Here is an 18610-nt window from a genome sequence, read left to right on the forward strand (position 1 = left end):
CTAGTGTGTAGATAGTTTATGAGGAATTGCGTTTAGTCCTAGCAAAGCAGGCCATGGGACATATTAGTGGGAGGAGCCAGGTCTGTCTGCAGTTTAGCAGTTTGTCACAAGACAGAAGAATATTTCAGGTTAAGCCTGAAAGGGTCTCTCTCCAAAGATCTGCACAGAGGCGCAAGTAACCCTGATTGTTAACTTTATGTATAAGTGGCTTTTGAACTGTATAGGATTGCTTAATTGGAATATATAGTGGTGGAGTAGGTAGAGATTTAAAGTTTTTTTCCCCTTTAGTTGAAGAACTGTTTTAACTGTTAATTTGAAAGTTATTACTGTGTTGCTAATGTGATTGATTGTTTAAAGATTGTTTTAACATAAAAGATACCTATTGGTCAGTGTTATCGCCCCTGTTGTTTAGTAATCCTCCCTCACAGTCTTATAAATTGCAAATTGTTGGGATTCTCATTCGGGAGTTCTAACAATGCACTTAGCTGACCCAATCTCTTCTCATACGACAGACCTGCCATCCCAGGAATCAGTCTGGTGAACCTTTCTTTCACTCTCTCTGTGACAAGTATATGTACTGTCTGAGGTGTTGTCGTTTGGGCGAGATGATAAAGTGAGACCCTGGTTTCCCTCTCAAGAGAGGTAACTATTGCATTAATAGCTGAAAACCAGGAGCGTTCAGGCCAATATTACCTGTTCATTAGTATCTCACCAGCCGTAAAGCACTTTGGAATATACAGAGGTCATCAAAAGTGTTATATAAAGTTCTTCCTTGATTCCTTCTCTGCAGTAGAGGAATGTGATAGGACTGGCTTGGCCACAAAATGAGGCCCGGTGTAATAAAGGAAAATAAATTTATATCCAAAAATATGTTTCCTTAGAAAGCAATGAGATATAGGTCTAGCAGCCTGGAGCATTCTCTGGGTTGCATTATTACTTTCAGCGCGATTCAACCAGAATTGGCTAAGCGAGCAGAAAGGATCATGGAATTTCAAGTGCACACTGAGTTTCCGTGATGTTTTATGTTAGTTTAAAAAACTCTGCGATGAACCCCGGCCCCTAGATTAATCAGTGTCGAGATTTTGTCAGCTGCACCCATCCACAACTTCGAGAAGGCTCTTATGCTTGTTCCAAGGACACGATTAGGTTTTAGACAATTTTACACCATTAGCAGCTTCTAAATATTAAAACATGCTTAATATACCAGGAAGCTGCCTACATATGTTAATAAAATTAGCAAATAGTTCTGGATGGTCCTGCAGTCATCTTCATTTTTTCAATAGAATTGAACATAGCGGCCCCAGGCGGAATCTAATCAGTTTTTTAAACAAAGAACAGTATGGCGCGGTAACAGGCCCTTCGGCCTGTGCCGATCACGATGCCTGTCTAAACTAAAACCTTCTGCACTTCCGTAGCATAACTTCCACCACTTAAAGCATTTCATAAACAGGTCTGAAATAATGTAAATCTGAAATTTAGTCAGTGACATCCTCCAAATCCCTCACAGCTAATGTATTACTGTTGAAGTGGAATCACTGGTGTTTCTGTAAGATGCACAAACAGTAAAAGAATGAGTGAGCAAATAAGCTATTATTGACGACACTGCCAGAGAGACAGAAGCTGACTGGGCCATGGAATCTTTTTTATCCACCTGAGTTTAACATCCCAGCTACACCTCTGACACTGTGACAATAGCTTGCAATGGTACAGTGATTTCGTCGTTGCAAAATATTCCAAGCCACTTTGGAATCATTTTAATAAGGTATGTCATAAACCAATTTTATAATCCACACAGAGAGTGACACTGCTTACCGTACATCTCATCCTCCAGCCCATGAACGAAGGCTCCGCAGGCCCCAGAGTTGATCAGGTTGACCGTGTAGGTGTCCACCGCTTCCTTGGGGGCATCGTCGCCCCACTTCCGGCCGCTGGAGAACTCGCCCGATGTGTACAGCTCCTTCGCCCGCTCGTGGGCACTGCGCTTTCTCTGCATGGAGAATCAGAAAGCCACAGTTTACAATCTCAGGGGCTCACAAAATAAAAAGCGCACCAACTAACGTGATTTTAAAAAGTTCCTTTCACATCCTGTTGATGCCCACAAAGTGCTGCATAGCACTTTGTGGGCATCTTTATAACCATTCATTTCTTCTTGGGATGTAGGCGTTTATCGTCCATTTCTAATTGCCCTTGAGAAGGTGGTGGTGAGCCACTTTCTTGAATCGCTGCAGTCAGTGTGGTGTAGGTACACCCACCGTGCTGTTAAGGAAAGAGTTCAGGATGTTGACCCAGTCACGATGTTGGATGTACAGCAAGGACCCACATATTACATTGGATTTCACAGAATATATGGCATAGAAATAGGCCATTCCGTCCATCCAGCCCATGCTGGTGTCTTTGTGCACATAATAATAATCGCTTATTGTCACAAGTAGGCTTCAATGAAGTTACTGTGAAAAGCCCCTAGTCGCCACATTCCGGCGCCTGTTCGGGGAGGCTGGTCTGGGAATTGAACCTGCGCTGCTGGCCTTGTTCTGCATTGCAAGCCAGCTGTTTAGCCCAGTGTGCTAAACCAGCCCCTACTTGAGCCTCCTCCCATATTTCCTCATCTAAATCTACCATCGTAACCCTTTAATTTCCTTACCCCGCAAAGATTTATCTAGTTTCCCCTTAAATGCTATTCCCTTCAACCACTCTCTGTGACGTTCTTACCATGCTTTGGGTGAAGAAATGGATGAATGTTTGCACTGTGCTGAATTTGGTGCTTTTTGAGTGCGATAGTGAGAGTTTGGTGACGGAGGGAGTATAAGGCTTCATTTTTATCTAAAGTTTAGTCTTTCTTTTATTTAGTTAATTAACTTAAAAGTTGCTGTTTGGTTTAGAAGAAGGTGAATTTTCAATCAGCTTTAAACAGGCTTCTACTTGTAGGCACTTGCAGCTGGAGCTTGTTAACTAATTAATTGGATTAGGCCAGTTTTTCAGAGGCTAGATTCACAGTATAAAAGTGAGTTAGGCGAGGAGGGAGTAAGGTTCTCCTTTCATTTTGTTTCCGACATTTCCGCAAAGAGTGAGAAGAGAGCCAGGAGTTTACAGAAAGTGTAGCTGGCTGGGAGCAGAGTCGGAGGGCGGAGATCTAGTTAGACCAAAGGGCAGCTATATTCTGTAAGGTAAGAGGGGATGGAGGCTAGTTACATGCTCCTCCTGTAGGATGTGGGTGGTGAGGGATACCACCGGTGTTCCCACTGACTATACCTGCGGGAAGTGCACCCAACTTCAGCTCCTCAAAGACCGTGTTAGGGAACTGGAGCTGAAGCTGGATGAACTTCGGATCATCCGGGAGGCAGAGGGGGTGATTGAGAAGAGTTACAGGGGGGTAACCACACCCAAGGTACAGGACAAGAATAGCTGGGTTACAGTCAGGGGGGAAAAAACAAACAGGCAGACAGTGCAGGGATCCCTCGTGGCCGTTCCCCTTCAAAACAAGTATACCGTTTTGGATGCTGTTGGGGGGGGATGACCTACCGGGGGAAGGCCCTAGTGGCCAGGTCTCTGGCACTGAGTCTGGCTCTGGGGCTCAGAAGGGAAGGGGGGAGAATAGAAAAGCAATAGTTGTAGGAGATTCAATGGTTAGGGGAATAGATAGGAGATTCTGTGGTCGCGAGCGAGACTCCCGGAAGGTATGTTGCCTCCCGGGTGCCAGGGCCAGGGATGTCTCGGATCGTGTCTTCAGGATCCTTAAGGGGGAGGGTGAGCAGCCAGAAGTCGTGGTGCACATTGGTACCAACGACATAGGTAGGAAAAGGGGTGTGGAGGTAATAAACAAGTTTAGGGAGTTAGGCTGGAAGTTAAAAGCCAGGACAGACAGAGTTGTCATCTCTGGTTTGTTGCCGGTGCCACGTGATAGCGAGGCTAGGAATAGGGAGAGAGTGCAGTTGAACACGTGGCTGCAGGAATGGTGTAGGAGGGAGGGCTTCAGGTATTTGGATAATTGGAGCGCATTCTGGGGAAGGTGGGACCTGTACAAGCAGGACGGGTTGCATCTGAACCAGAGGGGCACCAATATCCTGGGAGGGAGGTTTTCTAGTACTCTTCGGGAGGGTTTAAACTAATTTGACAGGGGAATGGGAACCGGATTTGTAGTCCAGCAACTAAGGTAGCCGATATTCAGGACGCCAAAGCATGTAATGAGGCAGTTGGGAAGGGAACACTGACAAAGGAGAGTACTTGCAGGCACGGAGATGGGTTGAAGTGTGTATACTTCAACGCAAGAAGCATCAGGAATAAGGTGGGTGAACTTAAGGCATGGATCGGTACTTGGGACTACGATGTGGTGGCCATCATGGAAACTTGGATAGAAGAGGGGCAGAAATGGTTGTTGGGAGGTCCCTGGTTATAGATGTTTCAATAAGATTAGGGAGGGTGGTAAAAGAGGTGGGAGGGGGGGGTGGCATTATTAATTAGAGATAGTATAACAGCTGCAGAAAGGCAGTTCGAGGAGTATCACCCTATTGTGGTAGTATGGGTTGAAGTCAGAAATAGGAAAGGAGCAGTCACCTTGTTAGGAGTTTTCTATAGGCCCCCCAATAGTAACAGAGATGTGGAGGAACAGATTGGGAAACAGATTTTGGAAAGGTGCAGAAGTCATAGGGTAGTAGTCATGGGCGACTTTAACTTCCCAAATATTGAGTGGAAACTCTTTAGATCAAATAGTTTGGATGGGGTGGTGTTTGTGCAGTGTGTCCAGGAAGCTTTTCTAACACAGTATGTAGATTGTCCGACCAGAGGAGGGGCAATATTGGATTTAGTACTGGGTAATGAACCAGGGCAAGTGATAGATTTGTTAGTGGGGGAGCATTTTGGAGATAGTGACCACAATTCTGTGACTTTCACTTTAGTAATGGATAGGGATAGGTACGTGCAACAGGGCAAGGTTTACAATTGGGGGAAGGGTAAATACGATGTTGTCAGACAAGAATTGAAGTGCATAAGTTGGGAACATAGGCTGGCAGGGAAGGACACAAGTGAAATGTGGAACTTGTTCAAGGAACAGGTGCTACGTGTCCTTGATATGTATGTCCCTGTCAGGCAGGGAAGAGATGGTCGAGTGAGGGAACCATGGTTGACAAGAGAGGTTGAATGTCTTGTTAAGAGGAAAAAGGTGACTTATGTAAGGCTGAGGAAACAAGGTTCAGACAGGGCATTGGAGGGATACAAGATAGCCAGGAGGGAACTGAAGAAAGGGATTAGGAGAGCTAAGAGAGGGCATGAACAATCTTTGGCGGGTATGATCAAGGAAAACCCCAAGGCCTTTTACACATATGTGAGAAATATGAGAATGACTAGAGCGAGGGTAGGTCCGATCAAGGACAGTAGCGGGAGATTGTGTATTGAGTCTGAAGAGATAGGAGAGGTCTTGAACGAGTACTTTTCTTCTGTATTTACAAATGAGAGGGGCGATATTATTGGAGAGGACAGTGTGAAACAGATTGGTAAGCTCGAGGAAATGCTTGTTAGGAAGGAAGATGTGTTGGGCATTTTGAAAAACTTGAGGATAGACTAGTCCCCCGGGCCTGACGGGATATATCCAAGGATTCTATGGGAAGCAAGAGATGAAATTGCAGAGCCGTTGGCAATTATCTTTTCGTCCTCACTGTCAACAGGGGTGGTACCAGGAGATTGGAGAGTGGCGAATGTCGTGCCCCTGTTCAAAAAAGGAACTAGGGATAACCCTGGGAATTACAGGGCAGTTAGTCTTACTTCGGTGGTAGGCAAAGTAATGGAAAGGGTACTGAAGGATAGGATTTCTGAGCATCTGGAAAGACACTGCTTGATTAGGGATAGTCAGCACGGATTTGTGAGGGGTAGGTCTTGCCTTACAAGTCTTATTGAATTCTTTGAGGAGGTGACCAAGCATGTGGATGAAGGTAAAGCAGTGGATGTAGTGTACATGGATTTTAGTAAGGCATTTGATAAAGTTCCCCATGGTAGGCTTATGCAGAAAGTAAGGAGGCATGGGATAGTGGGAAATTTGGCCAGTTAGATAACGAACTGGCTAACCGATAGAAGTCAGAGAGTGGTGGTGGATGGCAAATATTCAGCCTGGATCCGTTACCAGTGGCGTACCGCAGGGATCAGTTCTGGGTCCTCTGCTGTTTGTGATTTTCATTAATGACTTGGATGAGGGAGTTGAAGGGTGGGTCAGTAAATTTGCAGACGATACGAAGATTGGTGGAGTTGTGGATAGTAAGGAGGGCTGTTGTCGGCTGCAAAGAGACATAGATAGGATGCAGAGCTGGGCTGAGAAGTGGCAGATGGAGTTTAACCCTGAAAAGTGTGAGGTTGTCCATTTTGGAAGGACAAATATGAATGCGGAATACAGGGTTAACGGTAGAGTTCTTGGCAATGTGGAGGAGCAGAGAGATCTTGGGGTCTATGTTCATACATCTTTGAAAGTTGCCACTCAAGTGGATAGAGCTGTGAAGAAGGCCTATGGTGTGCTCGCGTTCATTAACAGAGGGATTGAATTTAAGAGCCGTGAGGTGATGATGCAGCTGTACAAAACTTTGGTAAGGCCACATTTGGAGTACTGTGTACAGTTCTGGTCGCCTCATTTTAGGAAGGATGTGGAAGCTCTGGAAAAGGCGCAAAGAAGATTTACCAGGATGTTGCCTGGAATGGAGAGTAGGTCTTACGAGGAAAGGTTGAGGGTGCTAGGCCTTTTCTCATTAGAGCGGAGAAGGATGAGGGGCGACTTGATAGAGGTTTATAAGATGATCAGGGGAATAGATAGAGTAGACAGTCAGAGACTTTTTCCCCGGGTGGGACAAACCATTACAAGGGGACATAAATTTAAGGTGGAAGATATAGGAGGGATATCAGAGGTAGGTTCTTTACCCAGAGAGTAGTGGGGGCATGGAATGCACTGCCTGTGGAAGTAGTTGAGTCGGATACATTAGGGACCTTCAAGCAGCTATTGGATAGGTACATGGATTACGGTAAAATTATATAGTGTAGATTTATTTGTTCTTAAGGGCAGCACGGTAGCATTGTGGATAGCACAATTGCTTCACAGCTCCATGGTCCCAGGTTGGATTCCGGCTTGGGTCATTGTCTGTGCGGAGTCTGCACGTCCTCCCCGTGTCTGCGTGGGTTTCCTCCGGGTGCTCCGGTTTCCTCCCACAGTCCAAAGATGTGCGGGTTAGGTGAATTGGCCAATGATAAATTGCCCTTAATGTCCAAATTGCCCTTGGTGTTGGGTGGAGGTGTTGAGTTTGGGTAGGGTGCTCTTTCCAAGAGCCGGTGCAGACTCAAAGGGCCGAATGGCCTCCTTCTGCACTGTAAATTCAATGATAATCTATGATTAATCTAGGACAAAGGTTCGGCACAACATCGTGGGCCGAAGGGCCTGTTCTGTGCTGTATTTTCTATTTTCTATGTTCTATAATGTGTAAAGAAGCTATTTTTGGTGACAGTGGCTGGGGGATTAGTGTTGGTCAGTCCAGCGGATCTCGAATATGCCCGTAAATCTCAGGCAAAATAAAAACAATGCAACAACAACATACAGCAATTTTTAAAACGCCGGTAACACTGAAAAACAGCTCAAGGCACTTCACAGGAGCCTAGTTAAGACAAGGATATTGACACCGAGTCAAAGGAGACATTAGGACAGGCGGCCGAATGTTTGGAGCATCTTAAGGAAGGAGAGCCAAAGAGATGCAGAGGTCTATGGAGAGAATTCCAAATCTTAAAGCTCAGCAGCTAAAGACACGGCCACCAACGGTGCAGCAAAGGAAATTGTGGGTGCACAAGAGGACAGAATTGGAGCAATGTAGAGATCATGAAGGTTATTGGAGGTTACGGATAGGGAGGGTAAAGTTGGGAGAGAAATAAGGATGGGTCTCCCCATGTCTGCGTGGATCTCACCTCCACAACCCAAAAAGATGTGGTTAGGTGGATTGGCCACGCTAAATTACGGCTTAATTGGAAAAAAAAAAGAACTGGGTACTCCAAATTTATGATGTGAATTTTGCCAGTAATAACAGGGCAAATTATGTGATATATAAATCACGGAGGTCATTCAATGAAAGCATAACGCACCTTCAGGTCCGACATCAATTTCTTATCAAGGGTCTGCTCCAGAAACTGTACGCTAACTTGGCGCATGGATCCCTGAAATATAAGGGCGTGATTAGCAGCAATGCTGTAAATGTAACTCTGAGACAAAACAAGAGACATTTACATTGCATCTAAAGAACTAAAAGACTTGCATTTAAATAGACTCCGGGATTCTCCGTTCGCCGGCATCGGGGCGTGCGATCGGGCGGAGAATAGACCCCGACGCCAAAATCGCGGCAGGTGCCGGTTTGACGCCAAATCGTGATGCTCCGTCTCCGCGAAAACTGCGTCAAAGCGACGCACGCCACACGTAGCTTAAACACTGTTTGCATATCATTAGTGGGCACACCCGCGATGCTCCCCCTCCGATGGGCCGACTTCCCAACAGCGCGGTCCACGTGTGCTCTCACAGATCGTGAACCTGGCGTGGTGGCTGCTGGGAGAGAGGGGTACGGACAGTAACCAGCAACCCCATACTTCACCGACAGTCGTGCCACTGGCTTCTGCCAGGACTGGGGGGACTAGTGGAGGTGGCCAGGAGGTGGGCTGTGGGGTCGGGTACAGGTACGCAACACCATTACCGCAGCCGGCAAGGTAGCCATGCAGCTGCGCATGACGCTGACAGCCCGATTTAAACCTGGTGCCCTGGGCCGTATAGGTGATTCTCTCCCCCCCCCCCCACCACCACCACCCTACCGGGGAACCCCGCTGGGTGCCCTCTGGCCTCAGCCGACCAATTAGCTGTATGGGCGTTCCAGCTTTTCCATCTTTTCGGCCCCAATCAGTGTGTGTGGTGGGAGGGGGGGTATTGCTGAAGCGCGGCTGCAGCTTGTCAGCCCTGCAAGTATCCATCACGGACCCGGCCAATCCAGCACCGTTTTCCATATTCGATGGTCACCGGGAGCAGAATCAGTGCAGGTGTGGCACCGATTTTCCTTGTGAAAGTCCATGGATTCTCCGTTGGCGTCAACACTTCGACTCAGAAACGTAGAATCCGGCCCAGAGTCTTTCACAAACTCTGGACATCCCAAAGTGCTTCCCAGCCAATGAAGTGCTACACTTTTGCACTGCAGTCAGTTATATTGTAGGAAACATGGCAATCAATCTGCACACAGCAAGTTCCCACTCACATGAAAGCGATAATGGCCAGATTATTGTTTTAATGAGGTTGATTGAGAGAGAGATATCAGCCAAGACATTGAGGTGAAGTTCCCTGCCCTCTGATATGACAGTAGGATATTTTATGTCCACTGGAGAGAGCCGAAGGATACCTTGGTTTAAGTACTCAGCTAAAAGATACAAACCCTCTGACAGTGCAGCACTCCTTCAGGACTGCACTGGGAGTGTCCTGAGCGAGCCTTAAGCCTTCTCAACTGAGCCACGACAGTAGCTACAAGGCCTATCAAGGACAAGGGTTAAGACAAGTAACCACGAGGAGCATAGCCCCTGGAACTAATATTGTTTAGTGAGGGAGGCAAAACCTACCAACAATTTGGCTGCTTGTACTCTCACTAACCAGGATCCGTCATTCACCATGTGACAAACCTTCCCGAAAGCATCATCGACCAGCCGAATTTCCTCATTGGATGACGGAATAGGAACTATACTAAAGTAACAAAGACAGTCGCATGAAAATAGGGACACGGTGTATCAACTCAGAGCGAACATTCTCAAATTCATCACCTACCCCACTTTTTTGAAAATATTTGTATTGAAAATGTTTTATAAGGGCAGCACGCTGGCGCAGTGGTTAGCACTGCTGCCTCACGGCGCTGAGATCCCAGGTTCGATCCCGGCTCTGGGTCACTGCCCGTGTGGAGTTTGCACATTCTCCCCGTGTTTGCATAGGTTTCGCCCCCACGACCCAAAGATGTGCAGGGGAGGTGGATTGACCACGCTAAAATGCCCCTTAATTGGAAAAAATTAATTGGGTACTCTAAATTCATTTAAAAAAAAAAAAGAAAATGTCTTATATGTACAAAGCAAATAAACATCCGAAAAGCAAAGACGCCCCTAACCCTCATTCCCCGCACCCCCCCCTTCCACACCGCTTGCAATTATCCCCGACCCCCTACAACAAATTGACTCATCCTAGCCCTTGTTAAATGTGCCCTATGAATCACTTTTAACTCTTTTGAGCCTAAGCCGCGCACAGGACGACGGGGCATTCACCCTCCGTCGGGCTTCACCCACACCCCCTCCTCAGAATTGAAAATGCTGCGGTAATTGCCTCCATATTTTTAACGTGGCCACCACCACCAGATTCCCCTAAGAGTTGCCAGGAGAGAACGGAAGCAGGGCGGTCACTAGTGCCTGCAGTGCCTGTCCCCTTGCACGAGCCAGCCTCCATCTTCACCCAGACCTCATCCTGACACCCATACCAAGGCAACACCTTTTCCACGTTCGCCGCCCAGTAATATTCAATCAGTTTCGGAGGCGCTAAACCCCGACTGCCGGTCTCTCTACAGGACCACCTTCGGAATCCTCACCACCATACCCGCCCAAACGAATGCCGAAATAAGCCGTTCCCCACCCCCACAAAGAACGCCTTAGGCAGAAACGCGGCAAGGCACGGAAATAAAATCCCAAACCTTGGTAGGGTTTTCATCTTTACCGACTGCACTCGCCCAGCCAGAGACAGAGGGAGGTTGTCCCAACTCTGCAGCTCCACCTTAACCTGGTTCACCAAACTCATAAAGTTCATTTTCCGTAGCCGCGCCCAGTCCCGGGCCACCCGTACCCCCAAATATCTAAAATGAGAACTCGCCAGGCGGAACAGCAATGCCCCCAAGTTACCCCAAGACCGGAAAACATTCACTTTTCCCCAAATTCAATTTGTATCTGGCGGAAGCCCCAAACCGCTTTTAACAGCCCGATAACGTCCCCCCATCGTGGGAACCGGGTCTGTGATGCACAGCAACAGATCGTCAGCATATAACGATGCCCCATGCTTCCCCGCCCCCTCATTAACCCCCTCCATTTGTCCGACTTCCTCAAGGCGATGGCCAAAGCCTCAATCACTAATGCAAATAGGAGGGGACATCGAGCACCCTTGCATCGTTTCCCCGAAACTATTGAAAATAACCTTTACCTTTGATTTAATCCTTACAGCCAGTTTAATTAAAAGACACCGACAGATTAATCTCACTGCAAAACGCAAACGGACAAATCCATGACATATTGTCACGTGCTGTTGATTACGAAATATTTCATCGGGGTGGGAGGTAGGGATGTTGTGTTTGTGGTCTAAATTCAAAAGCACAGAGACCTGTCTCCTGTCTCAAACTCAGTAAATAGGCTGTTTCTTCATCACTGTATTGTCAATAGGAAGGAAATTTGGAAAGGGTGTCCAGAGCCAGGGCCTACCCCACTGCCCAACATGCAGCCCAAACCGCCTTCATAGCCCCTGTCAAACTGGAATTCCCCCCCATCCAACAGAAATCAGCTAGTAACATCACTCCAATAAGCCTCTAAATGCAGTAACACTAACCTGTCGGGGTACAGCTGGCTGAGGACCCACACCAGCTGCACGGCCACAGAGCGCACTTGTTCATAATCGTCTGACAAAGCTTTGCAAGCCTTCGAAAAAGTAACCAGAAAAGGAACAATGTGGTCAGTGCCAGTCACGTTCAACAACCTGCAATGATATAGCACGTTTTGATGCAGCAAATTGACCCAAGACAATGCAGAGGGATGTAGCAATCCGACAGAAGTGGGTGGCACAGGGGTTAGCACTGCTGCCTCACAGTGCCAGGGACCCGGGTTCAATTCCAGCCTTGGTGACCGTCTGTTTGTACGTTCTCCCAGTGTCTGCGTGGGTTTCCTCCATGTGCTCCAGTCTCCACCCACAGTCCAAAGGTGTGCAGGTTAGGTAATAATGGCCACGCTAAAATTACCCCTTAGTGCCCAAGGACGTGCAGGTTAGGTGGGGTAATGGCGTTAGGGTGGGGAGTGAGCCTGGGTAGGGAGCTCTTTCGGAGAGTCGGTGCAGGCTCGATGAGCCAAATGGCCTCCTTCTGCACTGTAGGGATTCTCTGAAGGAAGGAGACATTGGCCAAAGAGGCAGGTTTTAAGGAGAGTCTTAAAGGAAGAGAGAGAGGTAGAAAGGCAGTGAGGTTCAGGGAGTGTATTCCAGAGCAGAGCCCAAGCAGCTGAAGCCACAGCCTCTCAAATGTGGAGTAAATAAAAGAAGGGATGCTCAAGAGGCCAGAATTGGATAAGTGCAGAGATCTCGGAGAGTTGTGGGGCTGGAGGAGATGACGGAGGCATGGAGGGGCGAAGCCACAGAGGGATCTGAAGACAAGGATGGCCATTATGAATTAAAACCCATTCCACCTTACCAACACAGATAGAGGACTTCCTGGGCTCTGGTAATCTTTGCCTGCTCTGTCTGAGGTGTCATTGTTGACGTGAGAGCTGAAGCAATCAGTGCTGGCAGGGTACTTGGCACTCACTGGCAGAGACAGTGCCATGGGCGACAGGTTAGAACCATGCCCATTGCTTTTCAGGAATGGGGAAACTGTAGATAGCAATCAGGAGTGGGACCTTTCTCTGTGCACATTCCCACACCAACAAATCTGCAGTACCTTTATTTCTTCTGGTATTTAGCGTATTGCTGCACAAAAGGAGGATATTTGATCTATCGTGCTCAATCTGGCTTTTTGAAAGAGCTATCCAATTAGTTCCATTCTTCCTTACTCTTTCCCCATAGCCCTGCTTTTATTCATAGAACATAAGAGTGCAGAAGGAGGCCATTCGGCCCATCGAGTCTGTACCGATCCACTTAAGTCCTCACTTCCACCCTATCCCCGTAACCCAATAACCCCAGCTAACCTTTTTTGGACACTAAGGGCAATTTAGCATGTCCAATCCACCTAGCCTGCACATCTTTGGACTGTAGGAGGAAACCCAAGCAGTGTTGGGTGGGGTTACTGGGATCAGGTGGAGGTGTGGGCTTGGGTAGGGTGCTCTTTCCAAGAGCCGGTGCAGACTCGATGGGCCGAATGTCCTCCTTCTGCACTGTAAATTCTATGATTCAATGACACGGGAGAACGTGCAGACTCCTCATAGACAGTGACCCAGCGGGGACCCTGACACTGTGAGGCCACAGTGCTAGCCAATCCCCTTTTGAAAGTTACTATTAAATGGCTTCCACTGCTCATTCAGTCAGTGCCTTTCAGATCATCAAAATGATTCCAATAACACCTTTGGTTCTTTTGTCCATCATCTTAAACCTGTGTCCTCTGTTCTCCTTAGTTCCACTATCAAAACTCATCACAATCTCTCAGTGTGGTTGACTCTCAAATGCCCTCTGAAATAGAGGCCAGCAAGGGGTGGGCAATAAACACTGGCCCAGCCAGCAACGCTCACGTCTCGTAAAATAATTTTTTTTTAAATTTCAATCGCCCCTTAACCATATCTGCTCCAAGGAGAACAATCCCGGATTCTCCAGGGCCCTCCACATCACTGGAGTCCCCTCAAGCCTTCTGGCAAATCCCCTCAGCACCCTCCACGAGGCTTACGCGACGTCCTTACCTGGCAGTAGATGATCTGCTGCAACTTCATTCCCCGTTCGTGCAACTGCAACTAGGATAAAGCACAAACAATGCACCAATTCTCAGCAGAGCAGCACAGCAGACTGACAAGTGGCCCTCCAAGTGGACACTATCACAATGCCTGTTGAATTTAAAATCGGGTTAATATACAACACCTTGCACGAATACAGCCAACGAAGAATTTTTTTAAAGTGTATTCACTGTAGTGATGTAGGAAATGCAGCAGCCAATCTGCACACTGCAAGCTCCCACAAACAGCAATGTGATAAAAAGATCCGCACTCTGTGATCATGAGGGTGGTTGAGGGATAAATATTGGCCTGACACCAAAGAGAACATAAGGACTAGGAGCAGGATTAGGCAATGCAGCCCCTCGAACCCGCTCCACCATTCAATATGATCATGGCTGATCTCATGTCTGCTTGAACTCCACTTTCCCACCTGTTCTACAAATTCCGTTACTAATTAAACATCTCCTTAAATTTACTCAGTGTCCCGGCATCCACTGCACTCTGGGGGAGTGAATTCCACAGATCCACGACCTTGAGAGAAGTAATTTCTCCTCATCTGTTTTAAATCTGCTTCCCCTTATCCTAAAACTATGGCCTCTCATTCTAGATTGACCCACAAGAGGAAGCATCTGCTCCACGTCGATTTTGTCAATACCTTTTATCATCTTATTTACCTCAATTCGATTTCCCCTCATTATTCTAAACTCGAAGGGCAGCATGGTGGCGCAGTGGTTAGCACTGCAGTCTCACGGCACCAAAGTCCCAGGTTCGATCCTGGCTCTGGGTCACTGTCCGTGTGGAGTTTGCACATTCTCCCCGTGTTTGCATGGGTTTCGCCCCCACAACCCAAAGATGTGCAGGTTAGGTGGATTGAACATGCTAAATTGCCCCTTAATTAGAAAAATGAATTGGGTACTCTAAATTTTAAAAAATTAAAAATTATTCTGAACTCGAGAGGGAGTACAGGCCTAAACTGTTCAATCTCTCTGCATACGACAAACCCCTCATCTCTGGAATCAATCTAGTGAACCTCCTCTGAACAGCCTCCAATGCAACTACATTTCTCCTCAAATACGGGGACCAAAACTGTACACAGTACTCCAGGTGCAATCTCACCAATGCCTTGTATAGTTGCAACAACACTTCCCTACTTTTATAGTCTATTCATTTGCTTTTAATGCCAAAATTACATTTGCCTTCCTTATTATCTGCTGCACCTGCATACTATTTTTCTCAGATTCATGCACGAGAACACCCAGATCCCTCTGCACCAAAGCAATCTGAAGTTTCTCTCCACTTAAATAATAAGTTGCCTTTCTATTTTTCTGGCCAAAATGGGGAACCTTACACTTACCCATGATAAACTCCATCTGCAATATTCTGGCCCACTCACCTAACTTACCTATATCCATTTGTATATTTCTTATTTCCTCATTGCAACTTACCTTCCCACCAATTTTATTGTCATCTGCAGATTTGGCTACAGTATCTTCTATCCCTGTATCCAAGTCATTAAGTACATCCAAGTCATCCTAAGTACAGCTTTGGCAAAGAGTCATCGGACGCGAAACGTTAGCTCTTTTCTCTCCCTACAGATGCTGCCAGACCTGCTGAGATTTTCCAGCATTTTCTCTTTCGTCCAAGTCATTAATATAGATTGTAAATAGCTGGAACCCCGAGGACCGAACACTATGGCGCCCCACCAGTTACACCTTGCAACCAGAAAAATATCCATTTATCCCGACTCGCTGCCTTCTGTCGGTCAGCCAGCCTCCCCGAACAGGCGCCGGAATGTGGCGACTAGGGGCTTTTCACAGTAACTTCATTTGAAGCCTACTTGTGACAATAAGCGATTTTCATTTAATTTCAATTCAAGCTAATAAATTACCCCTAATCCCATGTGATGTAATCTTGTATATTGATCTTTTGTGCAGCACCTCACCAAATGTCTTCTGGAAGTCCAGATATACTGCATCTACAGGATCCCCCCTTATCCACTTGGCTTGCTACATCTTCAAAGAACTCTAACAAATTAGTCAAGCACAATTTACCCATCATAAAGCCATGCTGACTCTGATGGATTGCATTTTGACTTTCCAGTCCTGTTATAACTAACATTTTCCCAATGGCGGATGTTAAACTGACCAGTCTAGTTTCCTACCTTCTGCCTCCCTCCTTCCCGGAGAAGTGATTTCACTTCTAAATTCACTGGCTGGGAAACGCTTTGGGACTTCGAGGGTACGACAGCAGAGTGCTTATGTGATTGGAGCAGTAATCCAGAGGTCTGGATTCATGATTCCGAGACACAAATTCAAACCTCAACACGGCAACTGGGGAATTTATATTCAGTTAATAAATAAAATCTAAAAGATAAAGTTAGTGTCAGTAAACAGTGATCATGTGATGACCAGACGGGCAGGATTCACTAATTCTTTTAGTGAAGGAGATCTGACATCCATACCCAGTCTGGCCTACATGTGACTCCAGACCCACTCTTGACTCTTAACTGCTTAGCAAGCCACTCAGTTAAGAATGGCTATTCTTCTTCAATTTTATGTCCAAATTCAGGTCCAATCCACAACATCACAACGTCCACCATGGATAAGACAAGGGGGCAGGTCCTGAATCCATCCCAGCTGGAACAGGGATCCAACGTGATGCCGTTGGCACCAATCTGATCCCGACATTGGTCCGTCCAGCCAACTCAGCTAATCAGCCTCCCAGGGCTCCATGGTAACATTCACGTTTACACATACGTTGTAGCCGGGAGCTATGGATAGTGATGGTCGAGGCTCCAATTTTCTTTCCATCACATGGCCAGGAATCTCTCCCGCTCTTACTGCCTGCCACTGGTGGGTGTGGGAAGGATTTACAAGTTGATACTCCACCAATTTGCCTGTGTTATGAACACACTTTCCTTGACCTGGAATGAAACTTGAACCTGGAGTTTCTAACTCAGAGATGGGGGCACTACCCTCTGCGTCACAGGACCTCCCATTAAGAACAATTACCGATGGTCAATAAGTATCAGGCATCCCGTAGAACCTGCACACTGTGCAAAACGAAAACACTCTTAGGATGTGAAAGGTGCTACACATAAATGCAAGCTTGTTCCTCTCTCTTTATATCCAGTGGTTGGGGGCCGGTTTAGCTCCGTTGGCTAGACAGCCGGTGTGCGATGCAGAGCGACACCAGCAGCCCGGGTTCAATTCCTGTACCGGCTGAGGTTATTCATGAAGGCCCCGCCTTCTCAACCTTGCCCCTCGCCTGAGGGGTGGTGATCCTCAGGTTAAATCACCACCAGTCAGCTCTCCCCCCCCTCGAAGGAGAAAGCAGCCTATGGTCATCTGGGACTATGGCAACTTTACTTTTTATATCCAGTGGTGAAAGCCAGATCAATTTACAAAAATCAGCTAAAACAGCCCTGATTCTCAATGGCACAACAGCTCAAATGCACTTTGCTGCTGCATACTGTCACAATCACGTGACCCTGCTTGCATCCTTCTGTATTTAAATGTTTGGTTAGTCAGAGCAAACAAACGCAAGGCAAACAAATAAGGAACAACTCCACGCTGATCAAGTGACGGCTTTATGGGCCATGGTGAGGTTTGCTACGGTAAAATAAAAAGTCTCCTGAACGAAAATAACTTGCGTTTAGGAAGATGGTGAGGATTCTGGAAACCTGAAATAAAAACAGAAAATGCTGGAAATACTCAGATCTGGCAGCATTTGTGGGGAGAGAAACAGAGTTAACGTTTCGAGGCATATTGGACCCGAGATGTTAACTCTGTTTCTCCACAGATGCTGCCAGATCTACTGAGTTTTTCCCAGCATTTTTTGCTTTTGTTGCATTTATATAAATCGTCTCGGAGTGCTTCACACATTAAGTTACCTTTGCAGTTCAACGGCCTATGTTTGGACCTCTAATTCTGGCCTCTTGTACATCCCAGATTTTCATGGTTCTGCCGTTAACAGCTGTGCCATCAGTTGCCTGGGCACCTCAGCTGTGGAATTCCCCATTAAGACGCTCCTTAAAACCTAATTCTGACCTAGCTTACATCCTCCTTTCCTGATGTCTCCTTTATGTGCATTGATGTCACATTGTGCCTGATTCATGGTCCCGTGATGCGTTTTGGGCTGCTTTGCTAAGTTAAAAGCAAACATAAATGCAAGTTGTTGGTGTTTGATATCATAACAAATACAACAAACCACTCGCATATATACTGCATCTTGCATGACCAGCAGACATCTCAAAGCACTTAACAGAAAATAAAGTACCCTTTTCGAAGCGTAGTCTGTTGTAATATAAGAAATGTAGCAGACAACTTTGCGCACAGCAAACAGCAATGTGACGCTGACCAGGTAATGTGTTCTTGTGCTGTTCATTTTTAGGGATAAATACTGACTCGGAAAGAATCTCCTGATTCTTTTTTTTCCTTCTTTTAAAAAAAATAAATTTAGCGTACTCAATTCATTTTTTCTAATTAAGGGGCAATTTAGCGTGTTAAATCCACCTACCTTGCACATCTTTGGGTTGTGGGGACGAAACCCACGCAAACACGGGGAGAACGTGCAAACTTCACACGAACAGTGACCCAGAGCTGGGATCGAACCTGGGACCTCGGCGCCGTGAGACTGCAGTGCTAACCACTGCGCCACCGTGCTGCCCGAATCTCCCGATTCTTTGTTGGAATTCAAAGAACAAAGAACAATGCAGCACAGGAACAGATCCTTCGACCCTCCAGGCCTGTACCGGTCATGATACCACCCTTGGCCAAAACCCTCAGCATTTCCTTGTGCCGTATCTCTCTATACCCATCCTATCCATATGTTTGTCGAGATGCCTTTTGAACACCGTTAATGTATCTGCTTCCACAACCTCCCCTGGCAACGCGTTCCAGGCAGTCACCACCCTCTGTGTAAAAAACCTGCC

The 18610-nt window shown here is 46.7% G+C and overlaps 1 protein-coding gene across 2 annotated transcripts in view; it reads right to left on the minus strand.

Moving 5' to 3' along the window:
- Positions 1-18610, minus strand: part of ints4 (integrator complex subunit 4) — a 72111-nt gene that overhangs the window by 38427 nt on the left and 15074 nt on the right. For both annotated transcript variants that reach the window (XM_072477444.1, XM_072477443.1), the window contains exons 6-10: positions 13648-13698; positions 11603-11691; positions 9598-9718; positions 8095-8166; positions 1813-1987 (exon numbers count right to left, since the gene is read on the minus strand). In XM_072477444.1, the coding sequence (XP_072333545.1) occupies positions 1813-1987; positions 8095-8166; positions 9598-9718; positions 11603-11691; positions 13648-13698 (508 nt within the window). The remainder of the gene's footprint in view (positions 1-1812; positions 1988-8094; positions 8167-9597; positions 9719-11602; positions 11692-13647; positions 13699-18610) is intronic.

Source organism: Scyliorhinus torazame, chromosome 15, assembly GCF_047496885.1.
Source record: "Scyliorhinus torazame isolate Kashiwa2021f chromosome 15, sScyTor2.1, whole genome shotgun sequence".
Lineage (NCBI taxonomy): Eukaryota > Metazoa > Chordata > Chondrichthyes > Carcharhiniformes > Scyliorhinidae > Scyliorhinus > Scyliorhinus torazame.